Genomic DNA, 21,860 nt, shown 5'->3' on the forward strand with positions numbered 1-21,860 from the left:
GGAGCACCTATTCTAATTCACATAACCACCTGCTCACTATGCCTAAGCCTGGTTTATACTTCTGTCTCCATCATTTCAACTTGTAGTTACACTTTGGAGGAGGTGCATGTCAGGCTACATGCATAGACTTCTGCGTTTGAACCATAGACTGTATAATGGACGTAGTATCCATGACGTCATCCATCTGTTTCTGAAGCCAATCGTCAGCGGGTGCCATATTGGAAATGCTGAACTCTACCTAACGTCTGTCTAGCTAGTGTGAGGTAAAGAGGTGGGCTTTTAGCTTCCTTGCTAACAGCTACAGTGTTACTGCCTGTCACTCAAGTCAGCTGTGCCTCTCATTATAGACAACTCGTTATCTTAAATTTACCCTCAGAGTGTGTGCCGATAGAGAAATGAACTATCCAGACTACACTCATTTTGGAACCAGGCTTCAAACATGTTTATTTCTGCTGTAAGGATCGTCTCTACACATTCCTGTGCTTTTGCAGCCAGCCTCAAGTGGACGCTCGAGGAACTGCAGTTTATAACACTTCCACATTGCTTCAATTGTCTCGGCTGGAGGTTGCCACTTTGTTTGAACAGGGTTATGCAGACCTACAGCGTTGATTCTACACTGGAGTATGAACCAGGCTTCACTTCTTTAGTTTCACCAGACAAAAGAAAAGCACAGATTCAAGTTTTATTGCTTTCTCTTAAAAGACAAACTGAATTCAGCAGCACTACATGTCAGACATACATAAAAAACAGGGTCAAAGGTCACATCTTTAAACTACATTATAGAAAAATGTCAAACAAGAATAACAAAGACAGGACTCAAACAAAGAGAAATAAAAGATGCATCATGTACTCATTTTAAAGTGTTAGAGGGTCAGTGGGACGTCCAAATAACTTATTAACAAACATCTGACTAGTGAAGCTTAATCCTCAAAACAAAATATATATTTCTTTGGCTCCACCCGCTGAGGTTTAACTCTGCGATCTCGGGGGTTCATTGTCTTTCTTTAGTAGTCGCACACCTGCACAAAGTCATGTGACCACGGAGCTCCTCGTCTGATGTGGATGTTGTTCACACACAGCGGCACATCTTGCCTGAAATGAAAAGAGTGAGGATGCACATTTGCCACAATTGTCAACAGTGCTCAAAAGCTGGATTTCCTGCAGTGCTACAAATGTAAAACATGGGATTTACTGCGGAATATCCCTTTAATATTCTTAAAGGTGACATATCATGCAAAATTGACTTTTTAATGGTTCTCTACCTGAAATATGTGTCCCTGTCTACAAACCCCCCGAGAATGAAAAAAATCCATTCTGCCCCTGTTCTGATTTCTACACCTTTCTGTAAATGTGTGTGAAACGAGCCGTTTCAGACTTCAGTGTTTTTGTTACGTAACAACAATATCCGGTCTGTCACGGAGTCAGAGCTCGGAGCTTGTTCAGCCCATAGACTGTATAAAATAATACTGAATCCCTCCTCCGTTTTTCATTACCTGCACAAATGTGTGCTAACAAGGAGCTTAGGAGGGAGGCATGCTAGTTGTAGGCTGTCTTAATAAACACAAAGGTCGGTTTTACTCCCCACGTCTGCAGATTTGAAGATCTAGTGGATGATTTTTATTTGTCATGGAAAAGTGCTAGCGCTAGTTAGCATAGCTACATAGCTACATGTCGTACTTGTAGCTGTGTACCAAGACACACGTCGACATACTGACAAATAAAACAACAAGTAACACAGAATCTGTGACCAATGGTTCAGAAAGGTCCCGCTGCCTTTCTGGCAGAGGTCGGTTTTACTCCCCAAGTCTGCAGATTTGAAGATCTAGTGGATGATTTTTATTTATCATGGAAAAGTGCTAGTGCTAGTTAGCATAGCCACATAGCTACATGTTCCTAGCTGTAGCTGTAGCTGTGTACCAAGACACACGTCGACATACTGATAAATAAAACAACAAGAAACACTAAATCTGTGACCAATGGTTCAGAAAGGTCCTGCTGCAGGCGCCTCTCTGTCAGGATCAGATTCTGGATCAGATTCAGAGGGGTGAAGTAACACGGGTCTGTGAGCAGCCGTGTATATTCAGCCAACATGTAAACATTAGATCAACGTGCCGGAGAGCCGAGGCCACATCCACTTCCTGAGGGGGCGTGGTCAGAGAGAAAACAGAGTGTTCTGAAGAGGACTGAAAAGAGGGTTTTTCAGGCAGACCAAAATCTGAATTCAAAGTGTTTTTTTTAGCATAAACTTTAAAGACATGTTTTGGGGACCTCTTAGACCAATATATATTGATGAAAAAAGCGTGATATGTCACCTTTAATGTCACTCCTGTATTTCACTCTGCTGCTCAGTTAGGACCAGAAGTGACAAACTGTGTCTGATCCACTGCTTGCATATTTCACTGCTTATGTGGCAGCTCAACAGAAACAGGCCTGTTTGGTTTACACACAGATAAAACGTGTCACATGTAGGAGCTGGAGCAGAGCAGTGTGTGTTCAGGTATAGTGTGTACCTGTTGGAGGGGATCTGAGAGACACACACGGACTTGACGTGGATGTCTCCCTGCCTGTAGAAACGAGATCCGGTGTTCTTCAGCTCGATGGTTTGGATCTCACACAGCGGCAGAGGGTGAGTCAACACCGTCCTGTACACCGTCGTATCTGTCTGACTGAAAACACACACACACACGCACACACGTCAAAAACACAAGATAAACAGACACTTTGAGATAAACAACATTCATCACGGAGGACAGTTATCACCCTCTGTGTTTAATATAGATCAACACCAGACTGACTGCTACGTCTCACACTGCTCTGATTTAACACCGTTTTCTTAATGAATCACTCTTGTAATAAAGTGAATAATCAAACATGTAAAAGTGTAAAAAGTCCTCCTGAACTGAAGTGAACCTCTGCACGAGAACATCTCCTGGTACTGTATGCTGCACCTGGCCCGGCCCCTACAGTGGAACACGGTACAGTAAATCTTCTCTGGAAATAGAACCTGTCGGCTCAGCTTTTCTCGGGTTAAAGGAGAGAAAAATCACATGTCTGAGATGAGGGCGCTGCAGCTGAGGTTTGAAACAAAGGGAGACTATAGGGACGCTGTTTCATGGATGTTTCTCTTGATACACCCCTGGGTCTAGTTGTTGGAAAAGTTGAATCCGGAGAGGAATGATCCAGATTAGAATATCAAGAAGAAGCACTGCTGGGTCTTTGCATTGATTGCACAGACTGCTTCATTCGTATTTGGAAGCAGTAGTTGCATGGAGAAATTGCAACCACACACTGGATGGGACTCATGTTGAATTAAAACGCCTGTGGTAAAGTATATTTATTGAAAAGTCCAGCTCATTTTATCCTGGTTTTGCAAAGAGAAACTGAAAAGGATCAACCCTGGTTGAGGTTTAGCCAGTAATGGATCACCAAATCTGGATTATCAGAGCTCCAAGTGCCACTATAAACTCTATCCACAGGGGGTGCCAAATTCCAAAGATCCTCAGACCATTAAAGTTACTAACCATAGACCTTTCTGGAGTCCCTGAGCTCCCCTGTCTCGTAGGTTCCTCTGGATCTCTGCCATAGACGTGCCAGACTCCAGCTGCACCTTCATATCCTAAAGAGCTCATAGTGCCCTTTAACCCCTCTAGAACACTACGCTCCCAACATGCAGGTCTGCTCATCGTACCTAAAGTCTCTAAAAGTAGTATGGGAGGTAGAGCCTTCAGTTATCAGGCCCCTCTCCTTTGGAATCATCTACCAGTCAGGGTCTGGGAGGCAGACACCCTCTCCACTTTTAAGAGTAGGCTTCAAACTTTCCTTTTTGATAAAGCTTATAGTTAGAGCTGGATCAGGCTTGGACCAGCTCTTAGTTATGCTGCTATAGGCTTAGAATGACACACTGGGATCCTGTCTTTCCCTCTCCCTCCTCTCTCTGCCTGTCTCTCACTTTAACTCCCCCTGTCCCTTTAAGTTCCTAACCATAGACCTTTCTGAAGTCCCTGAGCTCCCTTGTCTCGTAGGTTCCTCTGGATCTCTGCTGCTGTGGACGTGCCAGACTCCAGTTGCTACAACTACTACTATCCGTCTCCCCACTATCATCTCTCTCTCTCTTCATCTCCCTCTATCCCTCTCTCCAACACGGTAGGTCTCAGCAGATGTGTGTCTAACATGAGTCTGGTCCTGCTGGAGGTTTCTGCCTGTTAAAGGAAGTTTGTCCTTGCCACTGTAACTTGCTAAATGCTGCAAAGTGCTCTGCTCATGGTGGATTAAGATGAGATCAGACTGAGTCCTGTCTGTAAGATGGGACTGGATCTTATCCAGTCTTGATGTTGGGTCTTTGTTGATAATACAACATAGAGTACGGTCTAGACCTGCTCTGTTTGGAAAGAGTCTGAGGAGAACTTTATGTGATTTTATAAATAAAGATTGATTGATCCCATGAGCAGTGTTGGACATGTGGAGAATAGATAAATGGTGTGTTATGGTGGAGTAACTCTTGGTACCTACAGCCTGACTCTCTGCTCTCGTCCCAGGCTCTCCGTCCTCAGAGTCACCTCCACCTCAGCGCTCTTATCCAGCGGGGAAACCTCCAGCCGCAGCAGGACGTGATGAGCTGAGCAGAAAACAACAACACAGAGGCAATAAGGTTTTGGCCACGTTACGACCTGTAACCCACTGACAACACCATATGTGCTGCATATATACAGCCAAATATGCATCCCATAGTGAGTTTAACCTTGAAACACTCAACCTCTATCAAAGGCAGCCTCTTCTCTGCGACACTACAACACTCACCACAGAAAGGAGACGTGGAGGAAGTGAGGAGGAAAAGCTTCTGCTCTTTGGGCACTGGAGATACTGATATCCCACTGTTCTCTGTTAATCCTGAAACACACACATAAAACACACACACACACACACACACACTGATGAGTTAAGGTCATCCTTTAGGTTGTTACTCGCTGAAATCAAAGGGCTGTGCTGTACATTAACTGTGTGACTGTATCAGTGTTCTTTAGTGTATCAGGGGTTTAAATGATAAGACGCTGCCAGAGCTGTGGACTGACGCGAGCAGACCCTGCAGTCGGATGCCGAACATATCTGCTGGTGACACTGAGCAGAGAACAAAACAAGCTGCCTCATTTATATTCTTTATACTTTCATCCTAATCTAAACATACGTTAATGCCCCAGTATGTTTCCTTTTTTATGTCTTATATTTGTGATAACACGGCGGTTTGGTGAATCGTTATTTTGAACAGACTTAAGTGGAAACTTTAAAGCTCCTGTGAGGAACTTTTTTGTTGTGTGAATTTTACTTCACTGATCTTCTATATAGGGTTAACAATTGAATTACTTTAATGTTTTATATTGATTTTAATGTTGTTTTATTATTTGATCTATTTCAACTTTTAAAAAAATGATTTATCTGCTCATTTTTAGCCTTTATTTTATCTTCAACTCCTATCCCTACCCTTTTTTAAAGGTGACATATCATGCAAAAAGGACTTTTTGATGGTTCTCTACCTGAAATATGTGTCCCTGTCTACAAACCCCCCAAGAATGAAAAGAATCCATTCTGCCCCTGTTCTGATTTCTCCACCTTTCTGTAAATGTGTGTGAAACGAGCCGTTTCAGACTTCCGTGTTTTTGTTACGTAACAACAATATCCGGTCTGTCAGAGTCAGAGCTCGGAGCTTGTTCAGCCCATAGACTGTATAAAATACAACTCAACCCCTCCTCCGTTTTTCATTACTTGCACACATGTGTGCTAACAAGGAGCTTAGGAGGGAGGCATGCTAGTTGTAGGCTGTCTTAATAAACACAAAGGTCGGTTTTACTCCCCACGTCTGCAGATTTGAAGATCTAGTGGATGATTTTTATTTATCAGGGATAAGTGCTAGCGCTAGTTAGCATAGCCACATAGCTACATGTTCATAGCTGTAGCTGAAGCTGTGTACCAAGACACACGTCGACATACTGATAAATAAAACAACAAGAAACACTAAATCTGTGACCAATCCTTCAGAAAAGGTCCCGCTGCCTTTCTGGCAGAGGTCGGTTTTACTCCCCACGTCTGCAGATTTGAAGATCTAGTGGATGATTTATATTTATCATGGATAAGTGCTAGCGCTAGTTAGCATAGCCACATAGCTACATGTTCGTAGCTGTGTACCAAGACACACGTCGACATACTGATAATTAAAACAACAAGAAACACTAAATCTGTGACCAATCCTTCAGAAAGGTCCTGCTGCAGGCGCCTCTCCATCAGGATCAGATTCTGGATCAGATTCAGAGGGTTGAAGTAACGCGATCTCTGAGCAGCCGTGTATATTCAGCCAACATGTAAACATTAGATCAACGTGCCGGACAGCCGAGGCCACACCCACTTCCTGAGGGGGCGTGGTCAGAGAGAAAACAGATTGTCTGAGGAGGACTGAAGAAGAGGGCTTTTCAGGCAGACCAAAATCTGATTTCAAAGTGTTTTTTTGAGCATAAACTTTAAAGACATGTTTTGGGGACCTCTTAGACCAATATATGTTGATGAAAAAAGCGTGATATGTCACCTTTAATGTTGATTTGATGCTTTAACTTATTTCAATTACACATATTTTATTGTTGTTGGAGTGCATTAAAATACATTTTTATTTTTTAGTATAGCTTGCCATTATTTTATTTCTGCTTCTTTCTTGTTCTCAGTCACTGTAAAGCACACTTAATTACATTTCATTTGTATGAAAGGTGCAATATTAATAAAGCTTGATTGATTGATCTAGTATTTTACAACTCATCCTGCTTTATTTTAACTCTCAAATGCATCACTTGTGAACATTTGCTTAAAGAAAGGCTGTTTCTTCAGCGTGCTATTAGCCGTCTTGTCTGACACCTACCCCCCTCACAGCAGTTGCAAGCATTAAAATGTATCATATAAAAAATGTCAGTCTTGCTGCTAGTGGTTTTGTCTGCTTTTGTATTTCATAAAAAAAGCCTCAGTATAAAAATCAACCTGTTTCACATCCAGTTAAAAACTCCCCACAGGAGCTTTAAGGTGGCTAGTCAACACAAACATGCTAACTTCTGCAACAGAGGATGAAAACTGAGCAGCTGACATCAGGAAATGTTTACTTTAAACAATTTATAAAGTGACTACTAAAATATAGATGCCCATTTTTCTTCTTTAAGACAACTTTTTGATCAATCCACAACCAGTTTGAACTTAATATATATACTTTAAGATACTTTAAATTAGAAACAAATGAGAAACTAACAGATATAGTAATTGCAAGCATTGAAAATCAAAACAAAGAAATGCCAAAGTTATTGCCTTTTTGCTTTTTTACTTTATTAAGAGTTATTACTCTGAAATGTGTCTGTTTTATAGCCAGCTGAAAATTCCTTACAGGAGCTTTAATGATGTTTATTTATAGTAGATTTACAAAGAAAAAGAAAATAGTGCATAAGTAAAAGTATCTGAAATTTGAGTAAAAGAAGAAGCTGTTGACATTAAACACAGTCAGTAACTGGACTGGTCATCAGATGTATTTTAAATGAAGTTTATAATTATAAGTCTTTGTTGTAAAAGGACACAAGATCTGTGAACATGTGTCTTTCTCTCTCTCCCTGTACTCTCTGCACAGACGTGTTTAAATAATGAATAAAGAACACATCAGTGTTTTTTTATGTACCTATAGCTGGACACGAGCCCCTGAAGACTCCACAGTCCACACAGTTCCCCTTCAGGAACTCCTCATAGCTGGAGCATGGGATCCCTATCAACGGGCATGAGCTGTTCAGAGCGCTCATGTAGACGTGCAGTGCCCTCATGTGGTCACAGATCACATAGCCGTACACTGGAAAGTAGATCAGAACTGACAACACACACGAACACTGAGGGAGCCAGAGGACTGCAGGATTTCATTTTCAAAAAGGTACACTTCTTTAAATATATTCATATATAATAAGACTGAATACAGAGATTTAACTTAGCTGACTTTTAAAGACACAAACCAGCTTTTTCTTCAACCTGTTGTTTTATTTTCCCCTTGTTCTGGACTTACTTGAAGCAAACCTGGAGCGGGCACATCCAGTCTGATCCTTTCCCCCGTTCAGGAAGAAGTCCACGTGACCCACAGGGATGGAGATGCCAAAATCTGATGCACAAGAAGAGAAGATGATCACTTTTTACACAAGGTTGAAAAAGACACATCTCCTAACTACACATACTTTTTGCAACATATATTCATCCGCCTCTGTCACAACCTTGTAATAAAAACCCACAACAGGCCGTCATCTAACAACCTCCCTGCACTCTGCTCATCTGCATAAGATTGGTGGTCAAACATGAACCTCAGCCGAACAGAAGCCATAATTTAGGATAATTACTGGATTTTCCAACATCTCCAAACATATGAGTCAGCTGCTTTGAAAGTGACCTGACTGAGTGAGAGGAGCGAGACCACAAGCAGGAAAGAACAAACTCAAACAGTATGTCGTCGTTGTGTCACGATGAAACAGTGAGTTACTCTGCAACTTCTGTCCGAAGTTTGCAAACATTGGCATTCATCAGATAACGGTTTTACCAGGTAAAGGTGGAAGTGGAAGCGCTGTGTACCCAGGTCTCATTGGAGGAAACTGTTAGGGTTGCTTTTGCTGCTAAGTTTGCAAAAGATGAAGAAAAGATGCAGTTTAAGATGTAAAAATCTATTAAGCCTCTTCTGGAGTTATCAAGGTCTGAGATAAAGGAAAGGAAGGAGTTTGCATGCAGGAAAGGAGTTACTATTCATAAGCTACGGGCTGAATGTACACCAACAGTCAAAAGTTTGGACACACCTTCTCATGCAATGTTTTTTATTTATTTTAATTATTTTCTGTAGATTAATACTGAAGACATCAAAACTATGAAATAATCTGGTTTTGCCATAATCTGGATTACAACAGAAGTCAGATAGGGCTATCCATTGTGTGCTAACCCTACCTCTGAACAACACAACTGATGGTCTCAAACACATTAAGAAGGCAAGTCATTCTACAAATGAACTCTTGACAAGGCTCATGTTAATTAGAAACCATTCCAGGAGACCACTTCATGAAGCAGACTGAGAGAATACCAAGAGTGTGCAAAGCTGTCATGAAGGAAAAAGGGGGCTACTTTACAGAATCTAAAATATAAAACATATTCTGCTTTGTTTAACACTTTTTTGTTCATAAAATAATTCCATATACATTTTGATGTCTTCAGTATTAATCTACAATGTTTCAAATAATTCAAATAAATACAAACCCTTGAATGAGAAGGGTTTCCAAACTTTTGACTGGTAGTGTAAAAGGTTTCAACAAAATAACTTCATCCTGAGAGCATAAAACCCTTTGAAATGTCCCTTTAATGCATCATATTAAGAGTAAATGGAGCCGAGTGAGGCCATAGGTTCTCCCCATGTAACAGAACATACACTGAATGAGGATGAACCAGCCTACATGATGATGCTTATGAGTTACAGTTTTAATCTATCTTTAAATCCCTTGATGAAGAAGTCAAATTCTGTTTTTATCTTTCTTCAAACACGACAATAAATAGTCTTCAGAAGAAGAATCTTTCCTAGCAGCAGGTTTCGTGTTCCCTCCGTTTTGTTATTCACAGTTCTGTATTTTGGTCTTAGTGGAAATAAACATGCTTTATATTTAAAGTAGTCTCACAGTCAGAGTCTGTGTGGATGGCATCAACAAACTGAGCGTCGGAGGGGTCCAAGCGGTCGAAGGTGTCGGCTCCTTTGAACATGGGACCAGCAGGGTCCAGACCTGGAAGACAGGATGAGGGAAACAGGTCGAACAGGTCATGAAGAAGTGAATACTGCAGTGTATAATTGTTCTGCAGAGAGGGTGATCGATAGTAACCTGGCATCCCTACAGGACCTTTACACCTCCAGCACCCTGAGACGTGCAGGTAAGATCATAGCCGACCCCTATAATATATCTGTTTTTGAGTTTTCTCCCTGCAGCTGTGGCTCCTCTGAATTATTCCAGACTTGCACCAGCCTCTCCACTCAGACAGAAGGACCTGATATAAACAAGCTAACAGTGGGGTATTGTGTTGTGGTGACTGAGCGCCTCCTCACAGATCCAGAGTGCCTCTTATCAAAGTGTTTTTGTCTTTTGAAGAGCCCGGCTTATCTCTGAAGGTCCGTCTGACGCTCGCTCAGAGAGAGAGAGACCTTCACTGTCTGACCTTTTAGTCAGACCCTATTATGTTCAAATCTTAACCGAGTTTTCACAAGTTCTTCTTCTTAATTTGGAGACATTTTTATTGAAGTGTTAAGTGTTTATCAGAGATGAAGAGCAGGTGTTTCAGCGCTGAGATCTGCTCATAAAAACTGAAATGCACAGTCAGATAAAAGTGCAGCGTATAAGATCCAACCCCACCTCCTTTTCCAGACTTCAGATAAGACTTTAAGGATGCTTATGCAGGTATATGTCACACTGAGTTTGGTCCAGACTCACCTGTGATTCTCCCAATCTTCCCTTCAAAAAGAGTCCCCACAAAACCAGCGACGTGAGCTCCGAGACTGACCCCGATGAAGTGGAAGGACCCCAGTTTGCAGCCATGTTTCTGTTGGAGAGACAGTTTCAAACATTTAAATTTTCATCTGAAACTTCTGTGAAAGTTATAAATTTACTGTGCGCTAACTGCGTCTCTGGTTAACCCAAAGATGGGGTAAGATTGAGCAAGATTCCTGAGAAGCAACATATTGTAAAGCCTTACAATTAAAAAAACACAGGTCGTGTGATGTCACAAAATCTCCAAGGTGTAAAAGTAATCATGAGTGTTGAGTCATCATGTCTTGTGTCTCTGACCTGCAGCTGGTTGATGAGGACCGATATCTGCACGGCCACCTCCTTGTAGTTCTCCACCACAAGGTTGTAGGCGAAGGAGGCGCCGTAGATCCAGTCCACCACCACCACGTTCACATCCTGAGCCCTGAGCAGGGACCAGGCCAGCTCCTTAATCCAGGACGGCTTACTGCCCAGGGCCCTGAGGAGGAGGGAAGAGGGGGTCAGGGTGCAGACAGGGGTCAGGTTAGGGATGTTAGAATGAAGCAAGAGATATGAGTGAGACTGATAAAAGAAGAAGTGTCTGTTCCCATATCTTAAACTGAATCAGGTTTCATTGGGTGAGCCTTGAGATATGAGGGTGAATAAATTAAACATGTTGCAATAAAAATGAACAAAACTGGGGATCAGATCAGTTGATGGGTCATCTTCTCATGTCTGGAGTTTCTAATATTTCACTGATTGTGTTCTGCACCTGAATATGACATGCGCTGAATTAGACTTCTACAATAATATCTTATTTTCTTTAATTTAATTTTTATTTGATTTAATTATTTTTATATATATTCTATTACAATTTTATTGTTTTTATATTTTTTTCTAATATTTAAATGTTCTTTGGTTGATCACTTGAGTCTTTGTAAGGCTAATAAATCTCCAACTACTTAATTTAATATTTTGTCCTGTTATATTAGGTTTAAATTAACATCTGTGAGGGATAAATTCAAAACAAGTCCTTTTAAAAAAAATAAAAATATCCATATAACTGGGTTAAGAAAAAAAAGAAAATATTCAAATATTAAATATGGAAATATTAAATATGTCATTCAATATTGAAATTATTTCCTATGCTCAAAAAGGACAAGTGCTATATCCACATGTATACAGGTATTTAAAAAAAAAATCTTATTCTTATTGTAATGAATATTTCTCCATCCCCACAACAATGCAGACACGGTTGAAAACACCCACATTAGCATAGCAAGTAGCAAATGTAAACTGTGTTCTTTCATGTATGGAGAGGCAAATTGGGACCCCCTTGAAAACCAGACGCTGCATCTCAAGGAGCTTTCCTATAATAAATAAATTCCAAATTGAAAAATATTGAGCATTATATATTTATTCATCCCTGTACAGGTATAATAATGGAAGTAAATGTATGTGTCTTTGCTAGCATGAAATTCAACCATTAGCTTGCCAGCTTGGTGCAATACATGTAAACAAACTCCAGGCACAAGTTGAAGTAATGACGTCTTTGGAGGTATTTTCCTAAACCTCTGTTTCAGGGCCTGAAAACTAGCTTGAGTTGGACTATAGCTATCCAGACTACACTCGTCTTTTGTACCAGGCTGTAAATATGTTTATTTTTGATCTGCTTTTTCCCATTCATGTGTATGGGGTTTCCGGTACTTCCAGAGCCAGCCTCAAGTGGACGCTCGATGAACTGCAGTTTAAGCACTTCCACATTGGACTCATATTTTTAGACCAGAGGTTGCCGCTTGGTCAAAACAGAGAAAATAATGACGTTTCTAACAATGTCCACCATGTTTGAATGTGGCCAAAGTTAGAATCAACATTCAAATATTTATAAACCCTCAAGTTTTAACCTCACCTTCATTTAAAAATTTGGTCTTTTAAAAATAAAAGTGATACAAGAAATATTTAAATGATGACTTCCTCAGAGATTTGAGCCTGTATTTTGGGGCTCACTCCCCCCTTCAGAGTTCCTCTTCCTCACCTGTACCCGTGGACGATGACCTTAGTTGGACGTGAGATGTTGAAGTAGGACAGCCGCTGACCTTCAGTCAGAGACTCCTCAGTGAACGCTTGTGCACAGTCCAGGTTTTTCCTGGTGAGCAGCAGGTACTGAACCTGCAGTTTGACTCTCCTCTGACGGTACTCCTGCCAGGTGGTGTTGTTCAGGTCTGCACACTCATCTGGATGCCTGTCCTTCACCCCTGGTTTATAAGAGAGATGCTTTTCTTCCTCAACATTTATTTACACCAACACTTCTATAACTGCTTCATGCTCAGGAGTGAAAGGGTCGGGGTTTCTTCTTCAGAGAGTTAATACCAAAGAGATGCTCATCTTCTACAAAGAGCCTGAAATGACTCAACATGAAAAACAACCACAACAAGGGACACAAGACCATGGAGACAATTCCACAGCAGAACATGTCAGGACACAGTGTACTGCCCTTTCAGTTCCCACGAGTTATTCTGTCTTGCAGCCAAAAGTTAAATTCAATGTTTTTACCCATGACATTTTCATTGTTTGTTAACACCAAATCAGAGTCAGGAATCATGCAGTGTTAAGTATTAGTCACAGTAATTACAGTATGATCCTTTGTTGTTACATTTAAAACAAATCACACAAACGTTTGGAAGTAATTAATGAACATTTAGCAGGATTATGAGACCACTTACCCAACACCAGAGATGTGATGAAGACAGTGAAAGCACACAGGAGGATCATTTTGTGTCCCTGAGACATGTCTGAGTTGACTGAGCGCTGAAAGGCGAGAGTAGTTGCCCGGGAGCTTTCGGTTGGTGCTTAAAGGAGCTCAGCTCGGCTCCAGATTGGTGGTTGGAGATCAGCTCTTGGCTTGAAAGGAGAAAATCCCAGCTCTGTGGAACGACAACTCAGCATTAAACTGGCAAACAGCAGGGCAGGAATCCATATAAAGGAGCCCAGGAGCAGGTTTTTCCCACGTTTCTTTCCTTGTTAAGCTCCACTCTTGGCCTGAGCGTATCCACAACAAACTTGACCCTGTTCTTTTACGGCCGTCAGGGGTGAGAGTTTTCCTCCTCGCCCTCAGAAAGGGTTTGCACTGAGCCGACAAGTGGTTGAAGCTCTTTGCCTGGCGGTGAATCCATGACCTCATTGGTGTTCAATGGCTATTTGTTTAAAATGTTGGACTCTGGCCTGGCTGTCCGCTGGTTTGTGTGTGTGAGTGTGTGTGTGTGTGTGTGTGTGGGCGCCTGTGTGTGTTTGGAGAGAGCAGCAGTGTAGGAGAAAGTGAGGAGAGGTCATCCTGTTGTGTCTGATGGAAATTGATCATCAGCTGATTGATTGTTCCACTATGAATGCTGTTATGTAATCGATGCTAACATTGAGTCAACTATCTAAACCAGCTGGTGTTTGTTAGTTTCTCTCTTTGGCTTCACCTCTGTGGATCTTTAAGGTTTGTTGTTGTTCATGATTAGAAGGATCAAAGTGGGATTGTTTAAGGTAGTAATTACACAAGAAATGTAATCTGAGGATAATGGGTGAAGATTTTGCGTTAATCACAGGGATTAGGAGCTTAGTTATAGTTAAGATCCCAGTGTGGGAAAATAAACACATTTTACTGTTATTAGTATTTGTTTTAGCTGTTTTCAACATGTCCAAGTCTTTGTGTACACAAGTTTTTTTAATGTAGTTGCAAAAAATATCACAAATTCATCGTCTGTGGAGGATCTGCAGCCTCTCAGTTTCCAACTTTATCATCCATGCAGAGTTCTGAGTGTGCAGGGATGCTTTGATAATAAGATGCTGCCTGATCGCGCAGAAAGATGCAGAGGCGGAAAAACACCAATAGTAATTTGGCAAGCGCTCCAGGAGAACTCACACCAATACTCCCCAAATTGTATTACTATCTGTTCCGAGGGTCAGGACTGAACTTGGGAAAAAGGCCTTCAGGTTTGCTGCTCCCTCCACCTGGAATGCTTTAAAGGATCTAAAAGTGTCTGATGTGATATCTTTGAATGCTTTTAAGCGGTCCTTAAAACACTTGGAGGCTGAAGCATGTGACATGCTGTTTTTCTGAAGGTACCTGTTGTGTAGCTGTTAAATGCGTCTGCTATTTGTATTTATGTCCACTGTAATATTGTGACTCTGTAACTGTGCTGCTGCCTATGTTGGCCAGGACTCTCTTGGAAAAGAGGTTTTTTAATCTCAGTGAGCATTTCCTGTTTAAATAAAGGTTATGATAATACGCTACACATTTGATCCAAAATTTGACCCTGAACTTCAGACGGCAACCATTGTAATGTTGCAGCCACTGCTACAACAGATAAACATACTGATCATGTGGTTCCAGTTCACAGCAGAACAGATTCATGTGTCGGTTTGGAGCAGTTGTCACGACTCTGAAAAGTTCAACGGCTCTCTAACCTCTAATCCCGTACAGGAGCCCGAATTTGTCAACAGAGCTGTCAATCAATCATCTTTTTTATCACCAAATTACTGATTGAAATGGAACTTCTCGGGGCGCTGGTGGCCTAGCGGTCTAAGCAATCCACGTATAGAGGTTATAGTCCTCCTCGCAGAGGTCACCGGTTCGACTCCCGGCTGGTCAACCATTTACTGCATGTCTTCCCCCGCTCTCTGCTCCCCACATCTCCTGTCTCTCTTCAGCTGTCCTATCAATAAAAGGCAAAAAAAGCCCAAAAATATAACTTACTAACTAAAAAATGGAGCTTCTCTGAAAAGGAAACACTTCCTCCCAAAGACTAACTTCAATGACAGAAAGCATGTTTGAGAAAAATGTATTTGGAGTGTATCTTAATTTTCTAGTTTGACCCATGTCCCATCTGTTACAATTGAGAAGGCAGGTTTTAAGACCACTACTGCAGCCGGTCACCAGGGGGAGCTCTAAAAGGCTGCTGTGCTGTCCATGTTTTAAACAGACTATTAGTGGAGACCAAGCGGCAACCTCCGGTCTAAAAATATGAGTCAATGCGGAAGTGTTAAAAGCTGCAGTTCATCCAGGATCCGCTTGAGGCTGGCTCCGGAAGTACCGGAAGTCACATACACATGAATGGGGAAAAGACGATCTTTGCAGCATTAATAAACATGTTTACAGCCTGGTACAAAAGATGAGTGTAGTCTGAATAGCTAATTTCTCGATGTGCTCTCACTGTGAGGGGGGTGAATTTTTTTCTAATTCGGCAATTTCGAAGATATTGAGATTACCAGTCTTCCAATGAGAGGCACAGCTGCCTGTGGGAACACTGCAGCTGTTGGCTAGGAGGCTCAAAGCCCGCCTCTTTACGTCACACTGGCTCGACAGAAGCAATATGGCTGCCGCAGCCGATTGGTCTCAAAACAGCTCTTCAGAAACAGATGGGTGACGTCACGGATACTACGTCCATATTTTTTACAGTCTATGGTGGAGACAGAGAGGGTAGGTAGATGCTAATAAACACATACCTGATCCCACCCCTGCAAAAGTCAGTGCCTCTGTTTGGGCACCCTAGTCAAAAAGTTTGGATCAGCTCCAAATGAAATACACATTGAGTAAGAGGTTTCTTCCATGTGAACTTTAATAGTGTATACAAACTGAGAATGCAGCTAGTGTACAGTCAAACCCGGTGTGTAAGTTTAAATCTGTGAATATGTGAAGTGAGATATGTTGTCAGAATCAGGAGCGCGTCTGGAGATAAACATTGATTTCTGTAAGTAGTGGGGTCGCCCCCTGCTGGCTGTTAGAGAGAACAAAGGGTTAAGGCCCTTTAATTGGCGTCAGTGTTTATAATCTGAGGTTATACCCACTTCTTCTTCTTCTGCTGTTTTACATTCAGGAACATATTCAGACAGAAAACAAAGCAAGAAACAAAAAACAGAAAAAGCAAAGTATAAAATAATGAAGAAGGCAAGACAGAGACTTTTATCACATATACATAAAGATACTCCTTCGTGTTTGGAGCAGCTTTTCTTGTTTCATTTTGATCTTATTTTCTCCCTCTCCTCTGGTAACTGCGAGGCGAGCCACTCAGTGGTGCATTTCCGCGCCTCCTGCCAGGTGTACCTGGGCGTGTATCCCAGCTCCCTCTGAGCGCTCTGATAGGAGAAGTTGAACGTCGTGTTCAGCATGGTGAGGAGCTGTCGGCGCAGCGGAGGGACGACGCGCACGAACGGTTGTAGTATCATGCACAGAACCTCCATTATGAAGCAGAACAGGTAGAAGAGGCGGAGCGGCACCATCAAGTTCTCCTGAATGCTGAAGCCCAGAGGCGCCATCACGGCGTGGTTAAAGTCTGAGTAAGAAATATGAGGCGTGTCATCAGAAACAAAGTAAAACTTTCCCCCGACGGCTTCTCGTTTTTGGGGATCTTTGAGGCTGCGGGCGGCTTGGAGGTGAGCCACGGCGACATTGCCCACGTAGACAGGATTCACTAAAGCATCAGGTAAAGACATGCGGTACAGGACGTTGTTGTTTCGTATCCCGTCACCCATGTGGCCCAGCAGGAAGCGGCAGCCTTCGCCGTAGATGTACATCGGTCTCAGAGCGCATGTCGCCATCCGACTTCCGTTTGGGAGCAGCTCATTGTGGACCTGCAGGGTCCTCTCCTCGGCCTCCTTTTTGGTCTGACTGTAGGCAAACTTCAGGGCGCATTCATAAACGGTGTCCTCGGTGCCGTTGATTATGGGCTCACCCTTTGAGTTCGGTCCCATCACCTCGATGGTGCTGGTGTAGATGACTGAGGACACGCTCTCCTCAATGCACGCCTCCAGGAGAAGCTTAGTTCCTGCAAAGAGAATATAATCACAGACATTTGAAGGGGAGTCTCAACTTATTTTACAGTAAATAACCGACAGCTACATCAAATGAATCCTCTGACTCAGCAGGTGAGGTTACGCCTACGTCAGCATGGAGCCTCCTGGGAGAACGAATATCTTGTGCAGTAAACACACACAATGGACCATTATCATTCTGGCGTGAGCTTTCTGTCTTGGAGGAAGGAAAATTTTGTTCTGAAATTCTTATCTCATGAAGCAGCTAACCAAACATCATGCTTCTACTAAGCTTGATGCCAAATGTCGTAGCACTGCAAACACCGGGGACTCAAGTTCTTCCCTCTCCTGTGGTAACTGGTATGTTGTGGAAGACATGCTCCATGTATCAACTGATGAGTCTGCTGCTTTCAGAGAACTAATGAGTGAAATACCACTGAGGCCAGAGGCAGGGGATATTTAAAAGAGGACTGAAGCAACAAGAAGTAACTCTAAAGTTACTTTCCAAAGCAACTCATTACTTTTATAACGCAGGGACGCAGTAGTGACTCAGATTGAGTCTTGGGTGGGACATTAGGGGAGACTGAGAGGTGAGTGAAAACAGACCCAGAGAGAAAGACAGTGCACTCATTAATTAATTATCTATATCAGTAATCTGTGAAATAAAATGCTGATACAGATAACTGGCCAAATGTCAAATATTAGACCCAATAATTGGCCAAGGCTGATAACGGGACGACATCTACTGAGCCCTAAATGACATCAATATCAGCACATGTGAGAACAATCAAGAGCAAAGTGAAGAAACAAAGCAGTTTGAATGTCATCCAATCTGAGGCAGATGTGTGTCTAACATGAGTCTGGTCCTGCTGGAGGTTTCTGCCTGTTAAAGGAAGTCTGTCCTTGCCACTGTAACTTGGCCCCCTTTAAGATAATTGGTCTCAATTTGAGAAGGCCTGTATGAGGGAAAGTATGTGGAAGAGCATCTCTTAGTTATGATGCTATAGGCTTAGACTGCCGGGGGACCTGACACACTGGTATCCTATCTTCCTGTCCCATTAAAGTTACTAACCATAGACCTTTCTGGAGTCCCTGAGCTCCCTTGTCTCGTAGGTTCCTCTGGATCTCTGCTGCTGTGGACGTGCCAGACTTCAGCTGCTACAACTACTACTATCCGTCTCCCCACTATCATCTCTCTCTCTCTTCATCTCCCTCTATCCCTCTCTCCAACACGGTCTCAGCAGATGTGTGTCTAACATGAGTCTGGTCCTGCTGGAGGTTTCTGCCTGCTAAAGGAAGTTTGTCCTTGCCACTGTAACTTGCTAAATGCTGCAAAGTGCTCTGCTCATGGTGGATTAAGATGAGATCAGACTGAGTCCTGTCTGTAAGATGGGACTGGATCTTATCCTGTCTTCATGTTGGGTCTAGACCAGCTCTGTTTGGAAAGAGTCTGGGGATAATGTTTGTGTGAAATGAGGTTAAAGTGCATCGGTGTCTGCTTGAGCTGCATCTATTTCCTATACATCCCAGGTCAGTGAATGCAGCATGATTTGTATTTCTCTTTGAATAATTAAAAAATATGAGAAGTCAAATCCAGCCAGTCAAAGAAATGAAAATGAAAAAGCTGTGCCGTGATCATCTCACCTTTCACATTGACCCCGTATATCTCGCTGTACTCCACCGAGTCAGTGACATCAATGATGGAGGCGATGTGAAAGACGATGGACGCTCCTCTGCAGCTTTTCTTTAGGAATCCACCGTCTCTGATGTCTCCCTCCAAAACAGTCAGCTTCGTGTCGCCTTGGCAGTCTGATATCAGAAATGAACAGACCAGATACGACAACAAAAGTCTCATTCATTTGAGATCAACAACAGATGATGAATGGATGTATTCACATGAAGACAGGAAAGCTTCCTCAGAGCGAGTCTGTGTTTTAAGTTTCAGTGAAAAATGACCAAAACACAGTAGAGTCAGTGTTTCCTCAGCCTTTAAATTTATCAGTAATTTTTTGTTTTTATATGATCAGTCTGTGATTGATTCTCAATTTGACAAGGACACTGGGGTTTTACATCTCTTGGGCTCCGAACAAGATGTTTTAATTATATTTCATAAATTGAACTTGTATTACAAAGTGTCCCCATGATATCAGATTTATTAGAATAATATAATTATAATAATTATATGACAAGAAGGTCATAAAATCAGGAAATAACATTTTTTATAAAGACATACAATTCCTTAAATTAAAATAAATTAATAAAAACTCTAAAGAAAAAATAATATTTTAAGATATATTAAAAAAAAAGGTTAAAATCAAGTAAATTAAAATAAAATAAAGTTCAGATAAAGTCAGGAAAGGCTCTTTACAGCCTCAAATAGAGAAATGAAACCTAATACAGTTAAATTTCTACATTCAGCTGCTGTTAATGATTGTTGTTATGATTCAAGTATTTCCCTTTGAGCTACTCTTAAAAATATTATCTTTGATATGAGCTGCAGACAAAAAGTCAGAGGTATGATTTGTTGGTGGTTGAGTTTACCTTCCAGACTCTGCAGAAGTTGGGGTTTAATTTCTTTGTCCAGCAGTCGAATCTCAGCCGTCCTCTCTTCCTCCAGCAGCAGCCTCACCAGCCTCCTCCCCAGGAATCCACCGGCACCGGTCACCACACACACATCACCGCTCAGAGACATCGCAGGTTAATTCTCTGCTGGTATGTGCACTTCAGGGGACCTATTGAGAGGCCTTTTTTCCAAAAAAGAAAAAGAGCTGAAAAAAGAAAGAATACAACTTTTGTGTTGTGGATAATTCTGGATCTGTGAGCCAGAGAACTGAAGCAGCCTCTGTGGTCCCGGCGTCAGGACTTCCACTTTTGTTAACTGAATAAACTAAACCAGAAATAATCAGCAATGAGCTCAAAGGCAGAGTGAAACAAGGGGGATGGGCTACTTCAGGGTGGAATGTGATGTTTTTGTTTTTTTTGAAGATAGACAAATTAAAGGGCTGGGAGGTTTTAGGTGCCAAGGATGGATGCTATTGGATGAGTTATATAATCAAGGATGCAGGATAGTGGACAGACTGCACAGAGAGAACTGAACTGAAGGGAAGTGGGGAGTGAAATACTAAGATTTGTTTGGTCCACACTGCTGTTTCTCTGCCTCCACCTGTGAGCAGGTAAATCAGCAGGATGAGGCCAAGCAGAAACCTCCAGTGCCAATAACTGCAGTTCTTCAAGCGTCCACATGAGGCTGGCTGCAAAAGCACCGAAAGCCACATACACACCCATTCAAAAAAGCTGATCTTTACAGCTAAAATTAAACTTGTTTCCAGCCTGGTGAAGTATGCAATAGAATATCCAACCCTACAAGCAAACAGGCAGAGTATGATCATAGGGTGGACAGGTAAACAGGATCGATAGACCTATGGAAAAGAGGATTACTTTTCATCTTTTCCATACAGCCGCAAATCCCACTGTAAAAAGTCTGTTTTCTCCTGATGCTGGTTCTCTGAACAATGTGTGGTGTGAAGTCAAACACGCCGGATCCAGGGCAGGTTTCAAAGGTTTATTTACAACAGAAAGGATCAGCTCAGTGCAGACAAAGGAGTGAGTTCGGATGTGGATGTGGATGATTTGTGCTGTCGAACAAAAGGGACAAAAAGGGAGATATTAAATATCTAAATAAACAATGTCACATAATACTGATAAAGATAATACGGCACCGTCACTGAATGGAGCGCAGAGTGCGCAGAGACACACACACACACCCACACACACACACACACATCAAACTGTCACTTAAATCAGTAATGCATCCACTCCAGGTAATAGTTCAAAACCACGTGGTACAAACATTTCAACAAAGGAGTCACTGGCACATGGCAGGTTTGGAGGGAAAAGGGGGAACAGAGGCTTGGGTGCAGGATTTTATAGTGTTGGGGGCGTGGCTTAGGTGATCAGGTGTGGCCTGGTGAATTAACATTCAGGTAGAGTGGAGACTTGTGATTTAACACACACAGCTGTGGCAAAAGTATCTTTATATGTTCATTAAATGAGAGTAAAGTAAGACGATCCACCTCCCAGATTTGCCTGAAGATTGACTCCACCAGGGGAACAGGAAACCTGGGAGGCCTCAAAGCACTCTCCATAAAACTGTGACACAGGAGCTTGAGAAGATGAACCTGCCATGGGGAAAGCACAACATGCTGCCAAGGACAGGGAGTTCATTGAAGCTTTGTTTCACATGGGGTGAAGAGGAGTAAGTAAATTCCACAAGATCAGTGTCCGGTTTGTCCCTGATCCGTCACTGCACCGGATCTGATATGTTTCTATTCTACTCAATGTGTTAACTTCCACTGGATCCGCTCCGTTGCACTTTAAAGGTAAAGTGATGACTTCCTGTGACAGGCTGAGTTATTATCTGAGGGGCTCAGTGTTAGCTTGGTCTCTACCTGGAGCAGGTGTGCTTTATGAACCAGCTCTCCTCACCTCCATGCATCTGTCTCATCTTCATTGAGGATATCTACCCCTCGGTGT

The 21,860-nt window shown here is 42.2% G+C and overlaps 2 protein-coding genes across 3 annotated transcripts; both read right to left on the reverse strand.

Moving 5' to 3' along the window:
- Positions 1-482: 482 nt before the first annotated feature.
- pla1a (phospholipase A1 member A) lies at positions 483-14,041 on the reverse strand. 2 transcript variants are annotated; one of them, XM_034694102.1, is made up of 11 exons: positions 13,256-14,041; positions 12,568-12,787; positions 10,854-11,031; positions 10,500-10,608; positions 9,699-9,800; positions 8,063-8,155; positions 7,691-7,873; positions 4,798-4,887; positions 4,510-4,615; positions 2,511-2,666; positions 483-1,092 (listed from the first exon to the last, which is right to left on the reverse strand). In XM_034694102.1, exons 1-11 carry the CDS (start codon positions 13,320-13,322, stop codon positions 1,005-1,007), a joined length of 1,392 nt encoding a protein of 463 aa, XP_034549993.1. In that variant the 5' UTR covers positions 13,323-14,041; the 3' UTR covers positions 483-1,004. The 2 variants fall into 2 exon arrangements, with proteins under 2 accessions (XP_034549993.1, XP_034549994.1); XM_034694103.1 differs by having other exon boundaries at positions 7,691-7,855; positions 13,256-14,040.
- Positions 14,042-16,110: 2,069 nt separating this feature from the next.
- Positions 16,111-20,230, reverse strand: hsd3b1 (hydroxy-delta-5-steroid dehydrogenase, 3 beta- and steroid delta-isomerase 1). The gene is made up of 3 exons (XM_034694693.1): positions 19,869-20,230; positions 18,972-19,136; positions 16,111-17,341 (listed from the first exon to the last, which is right to left on the reverse strand). Exons 1-3 carry the CDS (start codon positions 20,017-20,019, stop codon positions 16,533-16,535), a joined length of 1,125 nt encoding a protein of 374 aa, XP_034550584.1. The 5' UTR covers positions 20,020-20,230; the 3' UTR covers positions 16,111-16,532.
- Positions 20,231-21,860: the final 1,630 nt, after the last annotated feature.

The sequence above is a fragment of the Notolabrus celidotus genome, chromosome 10 (assembly GCF_009762535.1).
Source record: "Notolabrus celidotus isolate fNotCel1 chromosome 10, fNotCel1.pri, whole genome shotgun sequence".
Taxonomy (NCBI): Eukaryota; Metazoa; Chordata; class Actinopteri; order Labriformes; family Labridae; genus Notolabrus; species Notolabrus celidotus.

Coding starts and splice junctions, on each gene's coding strand:
- hsd3b1 (XM_034694693.1), bottom strand. CDS start 20,019: ATGTCTCTGAGCGGTGATGTGTGTGTGGTGACCGGTGCCGGTGGATTC. Junction 19,137..19,868: donor ACTTCTGCAGAGTCTGGAAG/GTAAACTCAACC, acceptor TTCTGATATCAG/ACTGCCAAGGCGACACGAAG. Junction 17,342..18,971: donor ATACGGGGTCAATGTGAAAG/GTGAGATGATCA, acceptor TTCTCTTTGCAG/GAACTAAGCTTCTCCTGGAG.
- pla1a (XM_034694102.1), bottom strand. CDS start 13,322: ATGTCTCAGGGACACAAAATGATCCTCCTGTGTGCTTTCACTGTCTTC. Junction 12,788..13,255: donor CATCACATCTCTGGTGTTGG/GTAAGTGGTCTC, acceptor CTTATAAACCAG/GGGTGAAGGACAGGCATCCA. Junction 2,667..4,509: donor CGAGAGCAGAGAGTCAGGCT/GTAGGTACCAAG, acceptor GTGTGTTTTCAG/TCAGACAGATACGACGGTGT.